Below are 23,083 nucleotides of genomic sequence, written 5' to 3' on the forward strand. Positions count from 1 at the left end.
AGCCAAACCAAAGGGATGTTCTAGCCATCTATCAATAACTATGCCTTCAGTTATTTTTCGCTAGGGTCTGTTTGGACATGATTGCTCCTTCCTCCATCTGAGGTGAGTTGCTAAAACGTGGGCTTTTGGCTCTGTTGTTGGAACAGGTGGCAAAGCGGCTCCTGGAGACGCTGCTCAGCTACGTGCGGGGTTGGGATACAGACGAGAGATGTGTACTGCCAGCAGCCGGGGGGATCTGCTGTTGCTGCTGAAGACTGCAAAGACAAAAAGCCTCATTCTTTACAAGCTTGTAACCAGATTGATTGTCCCCCTGGTTGGCATGTTGAGGAATGGCAACAGGTATGACTGGGTTACAAAAATAGTTTAAATGTGTTCCTCTGGCGACATACTTGAAATTCTCTAGGTGGAATAAGGTGGAAGGTCGCTCCTAAACTTTGGTATGTGTTTCAACTGATTTCATTAGAACAAACCAATCCAGGGTCAAAAATACTGCTTTTGACAACAATGCCAATGGGTAGTCACAGGATGAGGTGGAATGTCCTTTTTAAGATTCCAGAAGGCTGGATACCAGCTACTCCAGACATCACCTCTCTTTCTATGCTCTACAAATGCAACAACCTGCTTTTGGAGACATTGTCTCGTTTTTTTTGTCTCCAGGACAAAGTTTCCTAAACTCCCACCAGATCTATTAAGTGATGCGAGACGTAGGCAGATCTGCATGTAAGATGCATGTTTTTCTTTAAGATTTCTACTACTTAATTGCATTCAGGTGGTGTGACTTTTTAACTTAGTAGTTAGGTTCTCATCGTCTCTAATATATTACCTGAACATTTTGACTGAAGAATTTTCTACATGCGGCTTGCTTTTTAATTAAAGTAGATGTCATTTTTCAATAGAGCATAACAGGGGCTGGGGGGAGCTTACAGTGTTTGTGTAAAGTGTGATGGGTGAGCCCAGATGTTCATGCAGGTGTACATGCTATGTTCTCTTCTTCTCCTTAGTGTTCACGTACTTGTGGAGGAGGGATTCAGACCCGCAAAGTGTACTGTAGGCAGCTGTTGACGGATGGAAGTTTCCTGAAACACTCTGATGACACCTGCCCGGAACCTAAATTGCCAACTAGTAAACCATGTGCAAAAGTTGATTGTCCTCCTCAGCTAGTTGTAGGAGAATGGTCCAAGGTAAGCAGCCCCCGACAAGGGTGAACCAAACCCCTCTGTTACAACATGAGCTCTGAAGATTTCTGCTTGGGCGGATAAGATGTTTGGAGCAACAAATTCACAGGGTAGCTGAAGGTTTTGCAAGGCATGTACCTGGACTAAACTGTGCATGCAGTTGCTGTGCACCCCTGCCTACAACCAGACTGATCACAGCCCCCTTCCTGAGCTGTGTTTGAGTTGCTGAACGAGAGGCTGTAATGCATTGCACGCGTTCTACCAGACCTGTTTAACTGTCAGTTGTTTCATAGTACAGCTTCCAAAAAGCATGTATTATTCTGGAATATGTCCCCCTTCTGTCCCATGCAATGCAGGCTTGCCTACCACTCCCCATTCAAAAAAGATTTATAAAACTGAATTTAGAAGCTGCAATTAAAGGTTCATGCAGTACAAGCTAGGAGAGAAGGTTGGGAGATTTGACACAGACTGTTTGGAACATGCTGAATTGTTTCTCTTAGCTACTAGATCTCATTGCTCTGTTCTGCCCATGGTTAGACATAAAGAAATACTGTCATGTTATTTTAATTGTTCCTGAGTTGCTTGCTGGAACAAATTATCTGTCTTATATTCTTATTGCCTGGAAAAGTGGAGAGAGTTTAATATCTGGATAACACAAATATTCGTATGAACTAGAGTGTATGCTCGCTTTCTCAGAAGAGAAAAAAAACCAAAACCCAAACCTAGTTTAAAATTAGCATGTGTGGTGTGGGACACCAAGTTTAGTTTGACTGCATCCTTCCTTTCACAGTGCTCAGTAAGCTGTGGTGTTGGAATCCAGAGAAGGAAACTTGCCTGCCAAAACCTAACAGCAAAGGGCCAATATGTCACATTAAATGGATCAATGTGTAGTGGTCTGTCTCCTTCACTGCTTGTAAGGACTTGTCAGATGAATGCCTGCAACAGTAAGTATGGTACTGAATGTAGTCTCTTGCTGATTTGGAATGATCTATTTATAAAGAAAAATCTGTATACAGGCTAATTCACTCAGCTCCCTATACTTTCACAACATTACTAATCTGCCATAATGAGAGTGTCATAATTGCTAGACCAGTAATAACAGGATCATTTTTAATTTCTTTTCTGCCAGTCAGAAATAAAGGTTATGATCTCAAGAAGTAGTTTTTGAATACATGTTAATGGTACATACCTCTCACCCTCATACTTACCTACGTTTGATCTGATTTTTCCTTTACCCTTCGCACTATCCCAACTGCAAAAAAAAAAGTCCATAAATTGACTGTAAATTACAAAGGACATTAGAAAAGATAAGAATCCAGTTCTGACTTGTCATTTCACTGTACATTTATATTACACTGGACATTTTACTTAGCGTAGTGGAATTCAAAACCTGAAACTCCATGCTAGTGGTAGCTTTAGGTATAATTTCTATCTTTCCTTGTAGAAATGAGAATCCCAGTCTCATGAGCTTTGCAGGAAGTGATGACAGTACAGACACTCTTCAAAAAAATCCAGTGTTTCATTACTGTCTATATAAGAATTTTTTTCAGAAGGATTGCCTGTAGGAATTGTACAATTTGGGCACAATCAGGTTATGATACTGATGTTAGTTGCACTAATTGCATATGTGTAACACTGATGGAAATACTGATACAGAGTATGTTCAGTTACATGCAGTAACCTAAAATAGGCAGTTCTAAATGCAGGTTCCTTATGTCTGAACCTGTACTCTCCTTCCTTTATAGAAGAGAGTATTAGTTTGCAGGTTTGGGGAGCAAGATGCTGAAAGGAAACAAAAAAAGGAGAGTTTTTAGTTTTGAGGTAGGGGAAAACCAAAAGCCTGCATGAATGGCCTGGTTTTGATCACAGATCAGAGAGATAGACGTGTTTTGACCCAATTCATAGTGCTGTCAAGAAATAGCTACTTTATACATTTTGAAGCTTTGCTTTAAAAATTAGTCACAAAACAAAATAAGAAATAGAATAATTACTGATTCATACATAATATGAAACTTCTTTTCCTGGCCTGCATTTCAGATTAACATGCCAAAATCCTGAGGTTCAAAACTCCACTTAAATAAAGCCCTGTGGACCTTCAGGAATGTCCTTGGCATAAGGTTTAATAAAATATTTTGAGCTGCATATCTATCTGAATTTAATTAATTGTGGATAGTTGAATGGCAGTGTAGCTGGTTTGCAAATTGCTTAGCACAGGCTGATATTAAAGTTACATTGTCAGCTTCCACCACAGTGCCAAGAAGGCAGGGCAGTGGACTGTAGAGGGAATGCGATTGTACTGAATGGGTGCAGATCAAAGTCATAAAAGAGAATCACTGTCCTCTCCCTTCGTCTCCACAACCTTTTGGAACAAGGGAGCCCTTGCAGCTCAGATCTGCCTGAAAAATCCCCGGCTATGCAACAGGAGGGCAGGGGAAGGCAGGGGTTCCAGTTAGAGTTTTGCAGAAGGAGCCAGGGCAGCGGCAGTGGCAGCAGCAGGCTTTGGATTCACAGGGACGTGCAGGAGGCATCTCCTCCTCCCGCAGCAATGGGTTCAGCCTGCCTTGAAGGGGGAGCGAACAGAAGACAGGAACATAGCGTGGCCCTAGGACCGGCAGACGGCTAGCTACAGAGAATGAAGCAGACTCAGTGAAGAGCAGCGTGGTGCGTGGCAGGTGTGCTGTTTGGGGTTCTTGCCTTTGAGAGCAGTGTTTCTGAATGTGCCTCCTCAAGATTATGCTTCTGTGGCTCAGATGAGCTCCTTCTTTTTTACCATCTCATGACAGTGCTGAGGCTTTTTAGACTTAACCTTTTACCCTGGGACTAGTAATTGGAGCTGTTTTCTACTTAGTAAGCCCGCTCTGAGAAATAGGAAATAACACTGGTCTAGCCCTGAGGTCAGCAGGACCTGAGGTCCAGCTAAAGCTGCAGAGGACCATTAGAGTTCATAGATGCAGATGGATTTGTACCGGGTGATAATGAGGTCCAGTGGCTCCAGTACAATCTAATCCTTAAGCAAGAGTTACCTTGTAGAAAAAAACCTCTTCCAGAGTCTGTTACCTCAGCAGCTGCAAGATTGGATGATACTAAGGATCTAGAAAACACATACTTCTGTGGCCTCATATATTCTTATGACCATATATACTTATATGGCCTGCCATCCACAACTCTGAACTTTGTTTCACTCCGAGCCTTGCTCACCAGTCACCAGTAAAAATATACACACCCTTTAGTGTTGAACTGCTAATGAGAGTTAGTGGTCTTTCTTTTTTTAAAAAAAATGAAATGGATGAGACTTGTTAACATATTTATAAGTATGCACTGGGTTTAATTCCATGTTGGAATAACTAGTGTAAACAGACCACAGCCTGAAGTATTTTAATTTGTGTGTTTAAAGTTACACTTACTGTGTCTGTAAGTTGGATTTTGGAAATGGAAGATTTTATACTGGAACACTTCCCTAAAAATAAATATTTGGGGCCCAATGACTTATTAAAAGCAGGACGCTACTTTAATGATTTTAGTAAACTGTGTGCCTAAAGCAATTTATTTGTTGTACCACGTGAAATGGTTGAGGGAACCATGTATCTGGATAATGAATACCGATTTAAAAGCTGTGTAATTATGAAACCATGATATCCCCACAGGTCTGAACTCATTACCCAAAACACTGAAAATAACCATTTTGTTTTATAAGCATAAGAATGCACTCTAGGGTGTAGTTCATATAGTGTACACACTTATTGAATGCTTGAAGCATTTAGCTTTTCACCTATTTCTTCACAGCATATTTGAAGCATATGTATATAAGAAGCATGCAGTTTTTCAAATATCATTTGTGTGCCATCAGTGTGGTTGTCATTTTATTTATGTACCTACCTAGTGGAATAGTAATAATGATTTGAGATTAAGGCACGCTGAGAAGCATTTTGATTTGTGTGTCCATTTCCTGGCTCATCCACACATTCTGCAGGCTCTGAGGTTTTTTTCTCTGTCATGTACCAAAAGGCTGGGTCACCAAACACAATTGGGTTGTTTCCTAGCGCCAACGCAGAGTGTTTCCCGACTCTTCCCAGCTGGCCAATTCCATCTTGCATGGAACGAACTCAGGGGGTGCATGCCCTTGCTCCAAGCCTCCTACAGCGCTTTGTTTCTCACCTACCTAGTGTTTTCTTAGTAAGATTAGTTCTACTGATCAAAGTGGGGCACAGTAGTTGCCAGCAGTGAGTCAACACAGTGGTATCCGAAGCATTGCAGTCATTCTCATGTTGTCTCCGGTGTGCCTATCCAGCCACTGCTGGGAAAGCCTGCCTGTGGTGGTATTCATTCAGGCAGCTCCCTAGAAACCTTTCAGCATCCAAGTGCCTGCAGTACAACGCAGGAGGAGCTTCGTAATACCCAGTGTCTCCATACCCACGCTGCATGAAGCTCTATGCTGTTATTGTCTGCTTTTGTCAATTCATCTGATTACTTTATTCAACCTCTGAAAATTTTGACTTATTTCTCTCTTTCCTCCCTTCCTTCCCTACTTTCTTGGCACAACATGTGAGCAACTCATCTTTCAACCCAAAGAAATTACCCTCCGCCAATGATTACAGGGTGGCTTTGCTTGTTGCATGTACTGTGTCTTCATTGACTGTTTCTTTCTCCTCCTATGTTGCTATCAGTTTGGCTTGACTCAGTCAGACAACCAGCATGGCCAGCCAACAATTTAAATAACAGTCAAGGGGAGCCTTACTTTTTGGACAGGTTTTATGTAGGTCATTCTGCACTCAACAGTGCTCAAATGTGGGGAAAATGATAATGTGTTCAAAATTTTTGATTCACTCTTTCCATTCCCATCATGCCTAGCCTTTCTGAGGCAGCAGTAGGAAATATATAGGAAATATAACCATAACAGGATTATATCTATAGTTTAAATTAATATATTATATAATACATGTATATACACATTTACGTATGTGTGCACCATCTATGTCCTTCATATAGGTATATGTTGCCCATTTCTTTTTATTGTTAGGAGATTTGGGGCAGAAGCAATAGAATTCTTGGCTGGAGCAGGGGAATGTTATGGTTTCATGTTCATATTTTTGCATTTTTGTCACTCAGATAAAAGCTCTGCATGTTGCAATCTGACTTGAACAAAGTCAGGAAAAGCTCTGTCAAGCATTCTGTGAAAAGCAGATTTTGTAAGCATGAGTGCCAATGATTAGATACTTTTCAACACTTTGTTTTCTTTCAGAGATTAAACCAAAGCTTCCAGAAAAGTATTCTGCTCATGGACCTCAGATTGTCAGTATTCACCGAGTCTATATTCAAACAAGACAAGAAAAGCGCATTAATTTTACCATAGGAAGCCGAGCCTACTTACTTCCAAAAACATCTGTTGTAATTAAGTGCCCTGTACGAAGGTTCCAGAAATCACTTATCCGGTGGGAGAAAGATGGACAAGACTTACAAAACTCTAAAAGACTTGGCATCACCAAGTCAGGCTCACTGAAAATACATAGTCTTGAAGCTACTGATATTGGTGTGTACCGGTGTATTGCAGGCTCTGTGCATGAAACATTTGTACTGAAACTCATTGGTACAGACAACAGATTGATAGAACCACCGAATCTTAGAAAACATGCCAGTGAGACCAGTAACCCAGATCACAATGAGGCCAACAGCTTTGGGGCCAAATGGCATAAAATGAGCAAAATGTGGCAAATGTGGAGTAAGAAGAACGAGCTCTATCTGGGTGACAGGCAACTAAATGATCAGCCATTTCTGCGACATCTTGAAAACTTTGGGAGTAATTCAGCAGAAGACTTCAGCTCTCGTGAATTCAAGAATAAACGATTGGAGGCAGCAGTTCTCCAAGGCGCCTACAGCATGGACACGGTGCAGTTTGAAGAACTGATAAGGAACATGAGTCAGCTCATTGAAACTGGAGAAGTCAATGATGACTTGGCATCCCAGGTCATTTATCAATTAGTTGCTGAATTATCTAGGCCTCCACAGCCAACTACTGAAAAATGGAAGGGGGCCCAGGATGAGAAACTTGCCTCAAAACTCACGGGCAAATCACCAAATGAATCTGAACGTTTCAGCACAAAAACTGTTGATAAGTTAATGTTTGACCAGAAGGTTCCAGTTATTATGAGGCAAAAGGAAATTCCTCAAGTTTCCTTCAACAAAACAGTGACTGTACGAATTGGAAATACAGTTTTTCTGACCAAGAATACTCATGCTGTCAATCTCCTGTGTGAAACAGCTGGTATTAGTGAAGTGAAATATACTTGGACAAAAGATGGCGAGACATTAAAAGCCTCTGAGAAGTAAGTAAATATCTTCTCTTTTATTCTTGAATGACTTATTATGTCACTATCAACTGTAAAAATCCACCCTGCTGTGCAATATTAAAACATACTGTTGTAAAAATGAGATAAGTGTGAACACTGTGCCTTCCATCTTTTTATTTAAGTAATTTTTTTTTTCTTTCAAGTGTCTGTGATGTTGTTTGGTTTTACTAACATCCAAGTGTATGTCCATTTCCACAATATTATGTGGGAGGATTGACTTTTTTTTACTAGGTGAACTGTTTTGGATGTCCTGACTGTATTTTGTGATCTGCCTTAATCATTTCAGCTGCATCAGAAAATTAACAGATTTATACTCAAATTAAGAATCCTGCTGGATTTGTTCAGAAACCAAATACAGTGGGAACACATTAAAAACTTCTGCCATTGTAGAGATGAAAAGACATCTTAGTTCTTACTCATTTTAAGGAGGGAAAATATCACTGGTACCCTCACCATTCTTCAACATAGTAAATCTTCAGGTATAACTGCAGCTGCATAACTTCAATTTTAAAAGAAAGAATGAGCTTTTATGGATTTTTTTCAGTACTTTAGAGTTTACAGATATTTCTGTTGAGGATAGTGGAATACAAAATAATAAAGGACCTGTATTACCATCACATTTGTGAACTATACCTGAAGAACAAGTCCAGCAAGTGTGTTATATTCAGATATTTGCCCAAGACTGAGCAAATACTTTAACTTCATTGCTGATAAATTAGAAGCTCAGCTGATAATATTAACATTAACTTCGTGTGTGAGCCTCTTGGAATTATAGCTAGCTCTTGAGTAATGAAAAAAACGATTCTGAAATGATAAAGGCGCTTTTGGATATTTCTCAACATACTTAACTGATTAACTGCACTGCCAAGAAAAATATACTTCTGCAGGGCTATCAATTAAAGCAAAGACACCAAAACTAAGCCATTTTTAAAAGTGCAAATGTTTTTGGAACCATGTAGCTCCCACCAGTTATGTTTATTTTATGAAATATGCATAATTCCCCATTAATTTGTTGCAAGTGATACTTTCATTTTTTTGGACATGATGGTGTTTTGTTTATTCACAAGTGTCTGTTTGATTCCTAATGTCTACTTCCACAAACTGCCTGCGTTTTAGCCCAGACCGATATTTTTGCACTTACGGGATACATTGGCAAAGTAGGTTTCTTTCCGATTTTTTTCACAGTAAGGTCTCTTATACACAAATCCATATATATGTGTGTGTGTGTGCTCAAAAGCCAGTAGCGTTAATAGCATTTCATCTATGTATAGGGGGTAAACGGGCTGTTTATCTGTCAGGTTTGTGAAAGAAGGCCATACTTGAGCCATGCATGAGGTGGTTTGTTTTGTTGAGACATAAGTATTTTTAATATGTTTTTGTGTATCTCTTACTTTTGTAAGTGTACTCAGTGTGGGAGAACGCCAGAGCTACAGTTTTTTTGAACGTAATGAGTGTATGGCATAACTTGTGTAACTTACTGCTAAGAAAGGTAACAAGGGGGAAAAGTCCAGGCTGCTATTTTCAGCCTCTTCCCCAGCCTGTGATGCACTCTCTCCTATCTTGCCCCTCAGATGGCAGGCAAGGTATTCAAGACACCTGTGGGGTTTTGGTGGAAGACTTTAGCTTTAATGATGATAATTTTAAAAACAAAAAACCACCAAAACCTGGAGTAATTTGGAAGTCAGATTAGACCATACATTTGTGAATTCCCCAATCCTGCTGAAAACCAGGCTTGCTCTGGAGAGATGGATTTCTTGCCAAGCCTAATACTTTTAATCGTGGTAGTCTAATTTATTCATGCTGTTGTTCCCGAGGGATTCTGGTTTCTAGTAGCAAACTCGCTGTCCTCCGAAGGGCTGCAGCTAGGACACAGCTTTGTAGAGGGATATGTGAAGAATCTTCCCTGCATGTATCCCTTAGCGTTGCCCTTTTGTCACCACAACGGAGGCAGAACTGTTACTGCATGCAGTGGTCTAGAATGGTAAACTCCTAAAAAGGAGGTTTCCTGATGTATCTGTAACTCTTGCAAGAAGATTCAGCTGGGTTTGTCCCAGGGTAGTAACCCTTGTCTTTCCTTGAATATTCTGCAGGGTGATCCTGGACACCATTGGAAAAGTGCAGATTCGGAATCCTAGTCAAAAGGAACTTGGTACATATGGATGCCTGGTTGTCAATGACTTTGGTATTGATATGGAAACATCATTGCTATTGCGTGCAGGTATGACTGTAGCATCCACAGCGTCAGGCACGTTTTGTTTTGTTGGTCGGTTTTGGGGTTTTTTTATATATATAAGCACCCATCCCAACTCCAATGTGAAATAGTTTCTTTTGTTGGCAATCCCTGAAACTCTGCCTGACTTAATAGGTAGCAATAAGATGGTTTTGTTGCTCTAAAACCACAGCAGGTGTGAACTCAGTCTGCTTGTATCTACCCACCTGTATTTTCTGGCTGCTGCTTTGCAAACTGAAATCTGTTCCAAACATGATGAATTTAAATACAGGATGTATACTTAAAAGCCAAATAAAGCTTTTAAAACTGATTATCCCTTTAATTTCAAAGAGATTCCTGTCATCTTGTCCTCTGAGTTAAATGTAACAAATCTGGAAGCCAGCAGTCTCTCAGCAGTTGTTGGAGGTACAATCGTGGCAAGAATTGGAGCAAATATTATGGTTGATTGTCCAGTGAAAGGTAAGCAAGAACTGCACTGAAGTTCTTTGTAATATTGGAATCAGAAGTTTACCTTACATCTTGAAAGGAATTACCGGTCAAGGTAGAAAATCATTGATCACTAGTCATTTTTTATTAGGCACGTCACCCACACCAGTCCTATTTCTTTTCTGTCTGTCACTTTAATTTAAACACACATGTATATGTTCAAACAGACTTTCCTTTAAAAGTGCTTTTCTTTCCATGAAGTCGTCTGAGGCTCCACTACAGAGCTTAAAGCCCACCAGAGTGAATGACTATCTTGCTGCAGGAGCAACCATGGCCAGCTGACTTGCTCATCAGAGAACTTTCCTTATCCCTATTTGAGATGTACATATGTCTAGACTATTGTTAAAACAGAAAATGAAATCTCCAGCCATAGCTTAATAGAACTTTAAACCTGACAGTGAAGTAAACTTACCTTTTAGAGCCATCAGTCTGCAGCTGCAGTGAGGAAACAAAGAAAAGTGCCGAGCCATGAGAGCGTATAGGTATTTCCTAGCTTGACATCTGTGGAGCAGCATTAATGTTAATCAGAAGCTACATGCATTAAGCAGTTCACTGCTTCATTTTATTTTCTAGTCCTTTGTTGGAAGGGTAGATATTTTCTTGTAAATCTCACCATTACTATCTGTTAAGTTTAAATTGCAAGATTTAACTCACAACAGCAATATTCTGTCAAATATTTAATAAGCTAACATCAACCTTTTGTGACTTGTTGAAGAAGATGTATGAAGGTGCTAATAACAAAGAAAATTGCAACTGAGTGCGAAGAGAGGCTTCAGAAAAGTCAGTGTGCTGTTCACGTTCATATTGCTGGGGGAGTGCATATCAGAATGCGTGTTGATACTGAACCAGAGTAGTGATAGAAATATCCAAATAGTTCTGCATACAATAGTGGCGCCAGGCTGACATATATTAGGACATGTGGCTCTGCTATTCGCTGTTGTACCAAGGCTAATTCTTTGATGAAGTAATATTTTCCAACTATAGTTTGGCAACTCTATGTGTAACTGACCTACATCTCAAATTCAGCAGAGAGTTAATGTCACACTCTTAATATTAATATTGTTAGGATGGGTAAGCAGTTAGCAATTTAAATATAAATTAATATTTTCACATGGGACTGTAGATTTCCAAATGCTTTAGAATTGTGTATATTCATGAGCCAAACTTTAGTTATGCTAAGACACCAGTGTTGACTTAAAAAATGATTTATCTAATTGCTTTATTTCCTGTTATTGCCAAGGAAGTATTACTGTTTGTGAATAAAATAGAGCTTGCATGTCTTAAAATGTCTCTAAGCCTAGAAGCAGAAAAACTTATGCACTGATGTAAGCAGAGTTTTTTCTGATCTCCTTTCCTAAATGAAAACTAATAAACCACTGACTGTAGAAGATTGAACTTAATAGCACTTTATGCTAATATGTTTGTCTAATCGGTGGGACCCAAAAATATGTCCATTTGCACTGTAGTAGGATGAGAACTTTGTTGTGAATGCTGATAAAACATCATGTGAATTACCAGACGAACAAGAGTTTGAATCAGAAAGAATATGAACATATCTATGCACTCTAAAAGTTCTGTTCCTACGAACAGGCAATGTGAGTCTGCAAGAGTCCTCTTCTCCTCACCAGACACGTTGATTTATACTAATAATCTCTTGCCTTCTTGGAGTAATAGCCCACTGCAAATCCTTACAACTAATATCTAGAGTAAAAATGCCATTGGACAGTGATCAAATGTGACTATCAGCTGAGGATCTCTTAGAATGAACTGTAAAAGTAATTATAAGAGACAGCCCTTCTTTTAGTGTCAGGGAGACCTTGGCTAGATCTGGAGCACCTTTTCCTCACTGCCCTTCCTCCTGAATGCTCAGAAAGAAGGATATGCTTTCTTTGTGGATGACAACATCTCTGCCTGTCCTGAGTGAGGTATTACTAGATAAGACCTTGTGTGTTCTTCATGTTCTGCTGCATACTTATTCAGGATCCTTCTACACAGATGTTACTCGTGCAGATATCTCAGTGGCATCAAGCAGATATATCTGATCTATTGGACTTTTGCTAGCCCACAAAATAGTTCTCCGTAAGAATAACCATCTAACGAATAAGGTGTCTCTGTGTGTGTGAAGAATATTAGTGCCATGCCACTAGCAGAATTCTTAAATTACTTTTAAATTTCTTGGCTGCAATGCTTCTGAGGTTTTTTTTCTGTGGGCTGAATAACTTACCATACTTTTTTATAGTTGTTCAAACCATAGTTTTCTCTGTGAATAAATCTACATATTGAGTTCTACATTTTGTGTCTAGCAGTGTAAGGTCTATTCAGGAATTTTCTTTCTGAAACACATATAAAAATTCTGCACATATGCAAAATGGTAAATTAACGGTTCATTTAGGAGAGAATATCATGTCATAGAGCAGAACTTCAGCTGGAAGTAGGAGCAGCCTACCCAACAATCTGACAAAGACAGTTGTGAAAGGTAGAGAGGAGGTGGTGTTGTAAGGACAGATACGCTTCCCAACTTCCTCTACTGGCTGGCTAATGGCTGTACAATACACACTTTAATTATTCAAGCCCTGAAGAGAACCAAGTATATTCCACTTAAGGGGCTCTGGGTTCATTAGGGCATGTTACACAGGACAGCTCTTGTTTGATGGTTTTAACGGAAAGGACGTGAAGTTTAGTATTACATGCAGTGTTAGCCAGCTGACTACAGTTTTTTGCTTTTTTCATTGTTACTGATTTGGTGCTTTTTGTCCTTTTGAAAGTCTTTCCTGCACTCTCCAAAAATCACATTCAGATTGAAAAAAACCTTTGAAATGCTGAAGAGGAGTGTATCCTAATAAACAGAAGAACATCAAAGAATAGATTAAAAAAAAGTTAGTTGAACTGCTGAAGCTAATAGTATAGATTTCTTTTCCCTTTTTAATTTATAACAAAACTATTTTTCCACTAATTATAATAAACTCACTTTTATAGCTCCCACACGAGCATATGCTAGAAGATATTCATAACATTCTGGATAGATTCATATTCCATTCTTACAGCCAAGAGCTTTTCAATCAACACACATGGTATAAATATCAATACTGATTGCTCCAAATTGCTCTTGGATAACATTTATTGTATTTGCAGAAAAGATCGTCTTGTGATTATTACTAAAATAAACTAAAACTGTCAGAGTTCATTTACTGTGAAACCTTGAAAGTTCCAAGTTGAAGTAAAATAGGGGGAAAAAATTAAAATATGTCTAAAATGTGCATTGTCTGCCACCTGCTGGTGAGAGAGTAGCAGGGAAATATCCTGAATTGAGGTTGTTTATACATTATATTGCATCTCTGACATATCTTGGCACAGAGGCTTTTAAAAGTAGAAAGTTCATCCAAATTTGGCATTCCTATGAATATATTTTGGCTCTGTAAGAATAACATATTGATTAAAAAATTGTGAGAAATACACAAAACCTGTTGAATCGGGGTCATCTTTTTGCACGTACATTTCACAGAGATGGACCAGCTACTTGCTGTCAGTATTGGAACTTGAAACATGTCCAGATAAATCAAGAATTTGATTTTCCATCTGTTCCTTCATTTACCCACACTATTCCAAATGTAACTTTGATGCTGTCCTTTGTCTTCTATGCTTAACCCCTCAGAAGACATCTCAGTGAAGAAAAATAGCAGTTTAATACATAGGATTCTGGCTCTTCATTTCTTTTAGGTTTCTTCTAAAAGATATTAATAATGGATTTCAAAGGTTTCAATGGGTAAGTACAGATTTATCTTATGAGGAAGGAATGACACTTTTTATAATTAGTGTAATAAAAGGAAAATCTTTTGCTCTTATGCTTCTTTTTACTATAAGTGCATCTACATTAGAGTTTTTGTCTGGATCAGGCATGAGCGGGAAGGACTGAAGGATGTACTTCAAAAGCTTAATTGTGCTTTGCTTTGTGTCTTGCAACAGTCCGGGAACCTGAAAACGGAATCCCTTTGGATATAACTAAACTGAAAGTTGTGCCTGGGGACTATACCTATTACTTTCCAAATACTAATGGGCAGTAAGTCCAAGGGTCCAGGCAAGATTCACCAAGTAGTCCAAACCAACCCTCATCCAAACACACATCAGGTGTGTTTTGGGACCTTGGTACTAACTATATCTCTTCAAAAGCGCATTCCTGATGCCCTCTATTACTTCCTAATGTAGATATAGCCTACAGAGGTCGCAGGGGAAAAAAAAACCATAAAATGGAATGGTTTATGGCATTGCTTTTTCTGGTGTGTTTCTCCCTTTCTCTCCCAGCTTTCCTTGTTAGAGCAGGGGTTTCCTTCAAATTCCTAATTCAGAAAGGGTTAAGATGGATTGTGTTAGAGGAAGGTAAAATTTCAAAAATCTGTTAGAGTTTTCGGAATGCTCAGCAAGCATGTGGGTATTCCCTTGATACTTCCTACTTCAATTTGCAAAAAGCTATCAAGAAGTTCCCTAGGTAAAGTTTAACGAACTCTCAGTGTGTGAAAGAAGAGGTTAGCTTGCTGGTTAGTATCTGATTAAATGATCGGAAGGAACAAGTGCTCAAATTTTACAGTGGAGAGAGGTTACCAGTAGGGTGCCTCAAGATTCTGTTCTGGGATTTGTGATGTTCAACATTTTTATTTAAAAGTTCTGAAAAAGAACGTGAACAGTTAGTTGACTAAAGCTGTGAAGAATCAAGATTTATAAAGGCTAATGAGATCTAAAACTCTCTGCAAAGAGTTACAGTAGGATCACAGAAGTAATGTTTAATAGCTAAATGACGGCAAAGGAAGTTCAGAACCTATCTTTGCAGAATAAATGTACAAATACAACAAATAACCTTAAGTATAGACGTGCACGTGGCTGTACCTGAACGACTGCCACTCAGAGAAAGATTTGCGGAGTCATGCTGGTAAGTTCTGTGGGAATATCAGCACACTCCCTTGAGTGGTGTCCATAAAGGCAAATCAAAACTAATGGCAGAGGAATGGACAAAACAACAGAAAATATAAATTGGACATTGCTTAAAGCTGTGGTGAATCCTGTTTGCAACTTGCTAATCTCATCTCAAAAAAGATACAGTAGTGATAGAAAAGGTAGAGAGAAGAGCATTATTAGAGGAAACAAGCATGACGGTCGAAGTGCTACTTCTGGTTCTGGAAGCTAGGAAGATATATTGAGGAAGGATCGTTCAATAAATGCCATAATTTTAGTACTCTTTGCCTACATATCCCCAGGTGCCCATCATTGGACACAAAGTGCTGAGTTAAGTGAACTTCAGGTCCGACCTAAGAACGGCAGTTCCTGTGTAGTTCTTCAATTTCTGATTGTTTTCCAAGTCCCTGAGTATGTATCTATTTTATGAGCGTACATGTCTGGGTCCTTGGTGATATAGCACGGCTCTTCAGTAAAGTGAAAGTATAATTCCTAACCAGTTGGGCAAACCAGTGTCTGATAACAGTGCTGAATTGCAGAATTGCCCCAATGCACACCAACCAAGTCTTTGTTGGGGGTTAACTACAGAATTCAGTCTAGTAGTTATTCCTGTTTATACTTAACTCAGATCCCCTTATTTAGTTGCCTAAATATAGTTACCTTATTTTAAATGCCTGATTTTGAAAAATCTTAGCCTTAAACTTCTGCAGCTGGATAAAAGATCAAGTTCTTTTTGAGCTGACAGCCAGAGAACTAAGCAGGACCCAGCAGAGCTGTAGCAAGAGTGGGATGGGAAGGGTCTTGCTGCAGGAACCCCTCTAAGGAGGTCACCACATGTCAGGAAGTATATCTAAATCCTGCCAGATGTTGCTACCACCTAGGAAGAGGGGCTATTGCATGGCTGGTAGGAAGAGGCAGAGGTAATGGCTTTGAAAGATTGTGGGAGAATGGGGCCTTATCGGAGGGCAGGTTGGAGGCTCATACCAAGTGCCAAAATGTCTCATGCTGGCTCTCTGTCCAAGACTGTTATTCCTGGTGAAGTTGGCAAGGCTCATACAGGTAATTTCAGTAGCAGCATGGTTAGGCTTTTTAGGGTTTGCTAGAAGTTGATCGCTCAAGCATAATTCTGATGAATATAAAGGCAGTTTGTGACTTCTGCTGGAGAAGATACGAAGATGTAGAAAAGAAATTGCATTGTAAGTTATGCTAAATCCACTGTAGGTGTTAGTGAGTGTAGAATAAATAATAATCAGATGACATTCACTGTGTATATTACTGACCCAGAATCGTTTCCTCTGAAAGATGACATGTAAATTTAGCCTTTAAAGTTAGGTAAACTTTTAGCGAAGTGCAGCAAAATGTGATTTGTGCCAGCACAGTTCTGCCTTGCTCTTGAATGGGAAATACAGAATACTTTATGACATTCTACATAGCTGGGGGAAAAATTTCTGAAGACATATCCAATGTTTTAGAGCAACTAGTTAGCAGGCCAAGATTTTTATGGTGTGTAATATTTCATAGGGCTTTCAAGGTTGGAGGAAATTTGCTTTTGAACACTGAATATTTTAAGGGCACACTATAGTGTGGATTCCTTTTTTTTTTTTTCCCCTTCTTTTTTTAAACACGTGTTTCGCAGTCCCATCCGGAGCTGGAGTTTTTTCCATAACATTTGCTGTCCCAGGGCCACTCATGGTGGAAAATGACTTTTTTCATGGAACATTGAGTATTTTAGAGCTGCTCCAGTGCTAGTGGAAAATAACCTGTGTCTGAGGTCAGAAAAATAGATTAAACTAATTTTAAAGTTTTATAGCCACTTAGGTCTGTAGTAGAAATTTTTAACATCAGACGATTTAGATCCGTTGCGAGAGTAAGATTCTGATTTTTAAGGTTTTTCTAAGACTAAGAAGGCCCGAGTTCAGGAATGTGTCTTTGCTCATGAAGGACAATTACAGCCATCCTTAATTTTAAGCATGTGTTTAATTGCATTCCCTAATAGGGATGGATTTAATCCTATGCTTAAGTGCTTTCCTGACTTGGAGCCATAGGATATGATTGATTCTGCTACTGGCTGGTGTCAGTGATGGATCTCCCATTTGAATCACTGGGATCTAAATTGCACTCAGGGATTCTGAACCTTTGGCAATTTGGGTGAGTTGATGCCTTTGGGCTCATCCTCAGCTGCATCTGTGTGGAGATGGGGTATGAAGGAAACAAAGGTGGCTACAGGCCATCTCTTACCTCTTCCCCTTTTTGTACTGGCTGGGGATCAAACCAGGAATTCTTCAGCTTGAAAGTAATATTTTCTTGGATGTAGATAGGGAATGACTTCCTTCCAGGATTACAGACTGGAAGATTTACTTTTTTTCCTGAAGAGAAGGTCTAGGAAATAATTCCCAGAATGATTTGGTGTCTTCTGATGGATACAGAAAGGCAGCCATTCTGTAGAAGAAGCTTATGTACATGTGTTAAATTTGGACAGTAAGGTGAAAGGAAAGACACGTTTTAAAACTGTCTGGGAAAGGACAAATGACAACAGTAGAAACTTCTTTGAGTCAGAACAAATGGCAGAATATTACAGCAGTGAGGAGGAAATATTTTTAAAATTCAATTTAATTAGCTTTTAAACATGTCTGTTAATAGTCTTCTTGATAATATTCTGGAATGAAGAGGCTACTGAAGACAGTGTGAATGTTATTTTTGTCCTTGTAAAGTCCCTTTGTAAATCCACCTGTATGTAAAGGAGAGTCAAGCATCTGCAGTAAAATTCAACCTTGTGCAAAGGACAAACTCCTCCGTGAAGTCCTACAAATATGTCCCAAAGCTTAAGTATAACTTCAGCTCCTTTAAGAAAAAAGAAAACGCCCAACACCTCGTGGTTGGCTGATTTTTGTTTAATTTAGTTTCTACTTGGATAAGAAAACAGTACTTAAAACTTTTAAAGTTTTATTTACATGAATACTAAAGGGCAAAGTACAGGTTTTAGGCCTCAACTATTTGCCTAGAAAAAAAGAGCTTTTATTGCATTTTGATGGTATGCTTGAACTCTGTCCTGCAGTTTCTGTGTAGGAAAATCGGTGCTTTTCACAGCGCTACTGTAAGAGTTTTGCCACAAGAGGAATGTGGGAATTGTATACTTTGCCTACGTTCTCACAAGAGCTGATAGATGAGACTTAACTCAGTGCGCAGTGCTGCATACCAGTCGGGACGAAAAATCTTATCTAAGGAGCAGTAAATATGAGAATTTCTAAAGGAAAAGCATAGAACATCTGCATGATGGAAGCTTTTTCTCCTGAAATGTGTAAATGGTGGCTGCATGTTGGGCTTGTGCTATGTTATGAGAAGGAGTTTTATGCAAAGCACTGTTAAGCACAGACACTATTCAAAAGGTAAATGCACACCTAAAACTAGGGTTTTTTAGTATCCTCCAACAGTAAGAGTTCCTCCTGATAGGAATTCCAGAAATGACAGTATACACAAGAACTCAGCGTCTCTCATGAGAGTTATGGCAGAAAAGGATTTTTCACTGGCAGTATGAACATACAGAGATAAACTGAAGCTGTCCAGAAAAGCTTGAAATGTACATGCTGCTTTGCTGAAGAATGCAAAGGAGCTGGAGTATAAGGGATGTCTTTTTCTCCTGCTTTATTTCTTTAATCCATTTATAGGGTGTCTATCAGCACATGGGATAGCACCACACGATAAACCTTTTTTTCTGGCCGGATTCTCTACTGCATCTCTCTGGATGCACAACTCTGAAACCTTTATATCACATTTGTGCTCACCAGTTTTGGGTTCCCCGAAAGGCAGGGTTAGAGGCCTCTGATTTCTAGCATACAGCTATGTCCTGACCTCAGAGTGTGCAGAGTTCTACCCCGTCTCCTCTCTTGCCCCCTCTCTTCCCTTCATGCTATACTCCAGCCTGTAATAGGTCCCTGAACTCTTCTGTGAAAGGTATGTTCTTTTTTCCCTTCACTCAGGGCTCAAGCTGAGGATTTGCCTTAATATGTTAATGGCAACCTAACCAAAAGCCCATGAAAAAGGACACAGAAGGAGCTTGATTGCAAATATCAGTCGTTCTTAAGCAGATGGTCCCATATCTCCCAGGCTCACTCTCGGATAGTGAATTGGTTTTGTAAGGTTGGGGAAAGAAAAGGAACGATGAAATGCAAAAACTTGAAGGGTCATCAAAATGATTGTGAAGACGCCAGCTCAGAGGGACTCAGCATACAGTTCACATAAAAATTATTAACTCTTAGATAAAAATCTTACTTCTCAGTAGTTTTGGGTAAAGTACAATCCAGGATTGTTGTAATTATCCCCGCTACTACTTTCAGCTCAAACAGCTCATGTTTATGGAGGCACCCTGAAGGTGTCTGGATAACATTAACTCTGTTTTAAAATGACAGTGTGCAATAACCAGGTATAATGCGTAACAGTATTGGTTTTTTCCATGATGTATTTAACTGATTGTTTTTCATGGATTTCCCCCCACACACTTTGTCTGTAATTGACAGCACCCCTAAGATTGCTTGGATGGATTCATTGTGCATTTCAGCTGGACTGGTTGCGGACTGCCATGCAGGGCTTTGTCCACAATTCTGCTCCTTAGATCTAGAATTTATGTTTGTGTACTCACATTATTCACTTGAGAAATGGTCTGATTAATTGTGTGTGTGTGGTATTGCTTGTTTGCCCTAAAGAGAAATGTATACAACTCTTTGGAGAAAGAAAGAGGAATCATTTGCTATAACTTAAATTGTGTTTAAGGTGTGTGACAGATACCCAATTTTGAACTTAAAATGAGAGTCAAAGCTGTTCTGCAGATTTCTTCTGCAAACCGAACTCCAGTCCAGGTTTTAAAAGGTTCTACATGTCTCTGAATGAGACATGGGTAGAAGAGTAGAGACATGGCAATTTTTCTGGGATAAACTCTAGGATACAAACAAAGTTTGGAAGAAAGAAATATTTCACTTAAGTTAAATCCCAGAAATGAGGCACATTTCTGAATGCTGTGGTGAAAGCAGAGGGAGGACTGTATCATGGGGCGATACGGGGCTGAAGTTTGATAGAGGCTCAGGTTAAAAGCTTAAATGTGAACATTTCCAAACATTTTTGTGTTTTTGTGTTTTGTGGAATTTGATTTTAAATCTTTTGACTTCAGTCCCATCTCAACCGTGCTGCTTCTGGCTTGTTTTTGGCTCTGATTGGTCTGCAGGATTTTGGTGCCAGTAAGGGTAGTCTGGCCGCAAACCTCTAGGCCTTAGATTAATATAGCTCAGCATCCTCACAACACCTCCTCAGCCCATCTGCATAGTAAGTATATACGCCTGAATGGCCATGGAAAGTACACTGTAAAGGAAAAATATGTCTGAGAATGATATGCTTTAGCCAGAAAGCTGGGGTAAAATGGAAAAAAGACCCTTAAAACAAGACCTCATCCTAATTCCAAAAGGATTTTTTGAAGTGGCATAAAGCTTCTTCTGGAAAGTTGAAAAACAGCCTGGTTTTTTGGACCCTTGTGCACTCTGCAGCTCTGTACTTTGTTTTATGCAGTTTTATTCAGTAAAACAAAATCTCATGAGTTTAAAAGCACTGAACAGCTGGTAAATTGTCTAGAATAAAATCTGTGATTATGCAGAAGAGTGTTTCTCTCTGCTGTCTTTCTAGACAAAATGGTGGGGGGAGCTTTTCCCTTCAGTGAAATAGCAGGTTCCAAAAAATGTGTCTGGTTCCTATTACAGTAAAGGAAAAACTTGAGGTGTGCATTGGAAGTGCTAAGCCAGTGATTGAAATGTTAAAGTTGTTCCTAAAGGCTATTCCACATCATGAAGACATCATCTGTAAAGTAATACTGCACAATGATCTGTGAAGAGAGGAGACTGAATTAGCATTCAATATGGCTGAAACTTCCATATGTCCCATATTCAGGTCAGCTTCTATAGCAGAACCTGTTTTGGTAGTCTTCAGTGAGCACTGATCGATATATTTAGCGAAAAAAGAGTGCAGGTGAAAGACAATTTAACTGCTCTGACTTGTCTTGTGACCTGCACCTTTGTGTACCTCTGTGGCTAGTCACTGTGCCACGTATGTCAGACTTACTCAGTGATTTATCTAGGGTTTGGAGTTCTGAAAGAGCACTTCTGCTGCAGTAGCTCAACCAGAGCACAAATGACGAAGTGTCTGATTTGCCAACTTGCAAAATATCTTTTTAAAGGCAAATGTTTGAGGAAAATAAAACAGTAGAAGTCTTCCCACAGAGGTAGTACTGTGCCAGTGGAAAAATCATCTAATTAAAAATAAATGTCCAAAGTAATTCATTGATTAAGATTTAGAATGACAAGTTATCTCCAGATGCTGAATTTCTCAAAGTTCAAGTGTTAAAATAGGAATGATGATAGACCTTTGGCTTTCTATAACACGATAAATGAAATTGCTTAACAACTGAGCCCCTCGTTTAGTTGTTAATAGCTCTTTCTGTTCCTTTTCCTTCACACTGCATTGTTACAAGTTTTATATATGACATCTGCAACTTGCAGAAGTTTTCAGGATCTTTTTTGGCAGAAATTGGCCAATATATTGTCTAATCTAATTAATAAATATATCCCTTTTTTTTCTTCGAGAGAAATATTTTGCCTCCTTTTTTTCCTTTATTTTTAATTAGAAATTGAATATTCATTCCTTCCTTCATATATTCTGGGATGCAGGTTAAATGAAAAGATGCAGTGCAGATTTTTACGTCAATTCTTCCTGCTTGGAATAATGGTCTCACAGCTTTCAGCAGCAAAACACATGAGCACATTGCTTGTGTAGGACTGGTGGCAGTTTTTAAAGCTGTTCTTTGAGTTTGCTTTAACAGTGCTTAACCTTTAATCTTAGTGGGATTATTAATAGGGCTCACAACTGAGAAGTTTTGTTGGGAATAGAAAAAGTACTTGCTTTGCTGCACTGTTGTTACTTTGGTTTATGCTATCTGTGAAGTGACAAAGGAACTTAAGATTCTTGGATGTTACGGTAGCAGTTAGCAATATAAAACCTATGGTTTATCTCTCACAATAAATGTTTTAATTATTTGCATTTTAAAGGTGTTCCCCGACCAAATGTAACATGGTTTAAGAAGAAAGACATTCTACAAATCAATTCTTTTTTGGTTTTGAATGGCTCTTTATTTCTGAGGAATGTTTCCTATGAAGATGCAGGAACATACACTTGCAGAGCAACTAACGCTCTTGGAAAAGCTGAAGCTGTGTCTGTTCTTCACTTAACTGGTAAGTGCTAAATGAGAATTCCTTACTGATAACAACAGTGAACCACTTCGATTATGAAGTTTAACCAATAAAATAGTGGGGGGGATATTTAACACTTTATTATGAACTTGGAATTTTTGATTGCATCTGACTCCCTGGGATCTGTTCTCTATTTTGTGTTTCCTGTAATAGTGCATCTACTTACAGATGGTTTGACTTGTGACTTCTTCAAAAGTTGTTCCATCTTCTTGCTTCCAGGCAACAAATATCAGCCCTTAAACCAGCAGACACATTAGAAAAATAAATCCACTGTCATATTATATTGATCCCAGTGCTTCTATGAAGGGAAACGGGCAGGCTTGAGTTATTCAGAAAATCTGCAGTGAAATGAAAGCAAAGGCTGGGTTTGGTTGTGGTGGGTTTGGTTTGGTTTTTTTGTTTGTTTTGTTTTGTTGTTTTTTTTTTTAATTATAGAGGCCAATAAAACATAGGGATATGGAAAACAAAAAATTCTGAATATGAACTGCTAACTCTCAGAATAGAAAAATGTAAAGAAAAACTCCATTTAAATGACTCTACTGTAAGTAGATTAATATTGTATAATACAATCACACCTTGCAAATAGCTCCAATAAATGGATCATTCAGCTCTAGAGATTAA

The 23,083-nt window shown here is 39.0% G+C and overlaps 1 protein-coding gene across 7 annotated transcripts in view; it reads left to right on the forward strand.

The window, feature by feature from the left end:
• The window catches only part of ADAMTSL3 (ADAMTS like 3), a 188,966-nt gene that overhangs the window by 152,727 nt on the left and 13,156 nt on the right, over nt 1-23,083 (forward strand). For 6 of the 7 annotated variants that reach the window (XM_069798386.1, XM_069798384.1, XM_069798381.1 and 3 more), the window contains exons 18-24: nt 147-339; nt 1,002-1,181; nt 1,966-2,119; nt 6,415-7,495; nt 9,610-9,737; nt 10,080-10,208; nt 22,262-22,444. In XM_069798386.1, the coding sequence (XP_069654487.1) occupies nt 147-339; nt 1,002-1,181; nt 1,966-2,119; nt 6,415-7,495; nt 9,610-9,737; nt 10,080-10,208; nt 22,262-22,444 (2,048 nt within the window). Of the gene's footprint in view, nt 1-146; nt 340-1,001; nt 1,182-1,965; nt 2,120-6,414; nt 7,496-9,609; nt 9,738-10,079; nt 10,209-10,436; nt 10,621-22,261; nt 22,445-23,083 lie in introns of those variants that run through there. The other variant, XM_069798387.1, reaches the window with a different exon arrangement.

The sequence above is a fragment of the Haliaeetus albicilla genome, chromosome 12 (genome assembly GCF_947461875.1).
Source record: "Haliaeetus albicilla chromosome 12, bHalAlb1.1, whole genome shotgun sequence".
Lineage (NCBI taxonomy): Eukaryota > Metazoa > Chordata > Aves > Accipitriformes > Accipitridae > Haliaeetus > Haliaeetus albicilla.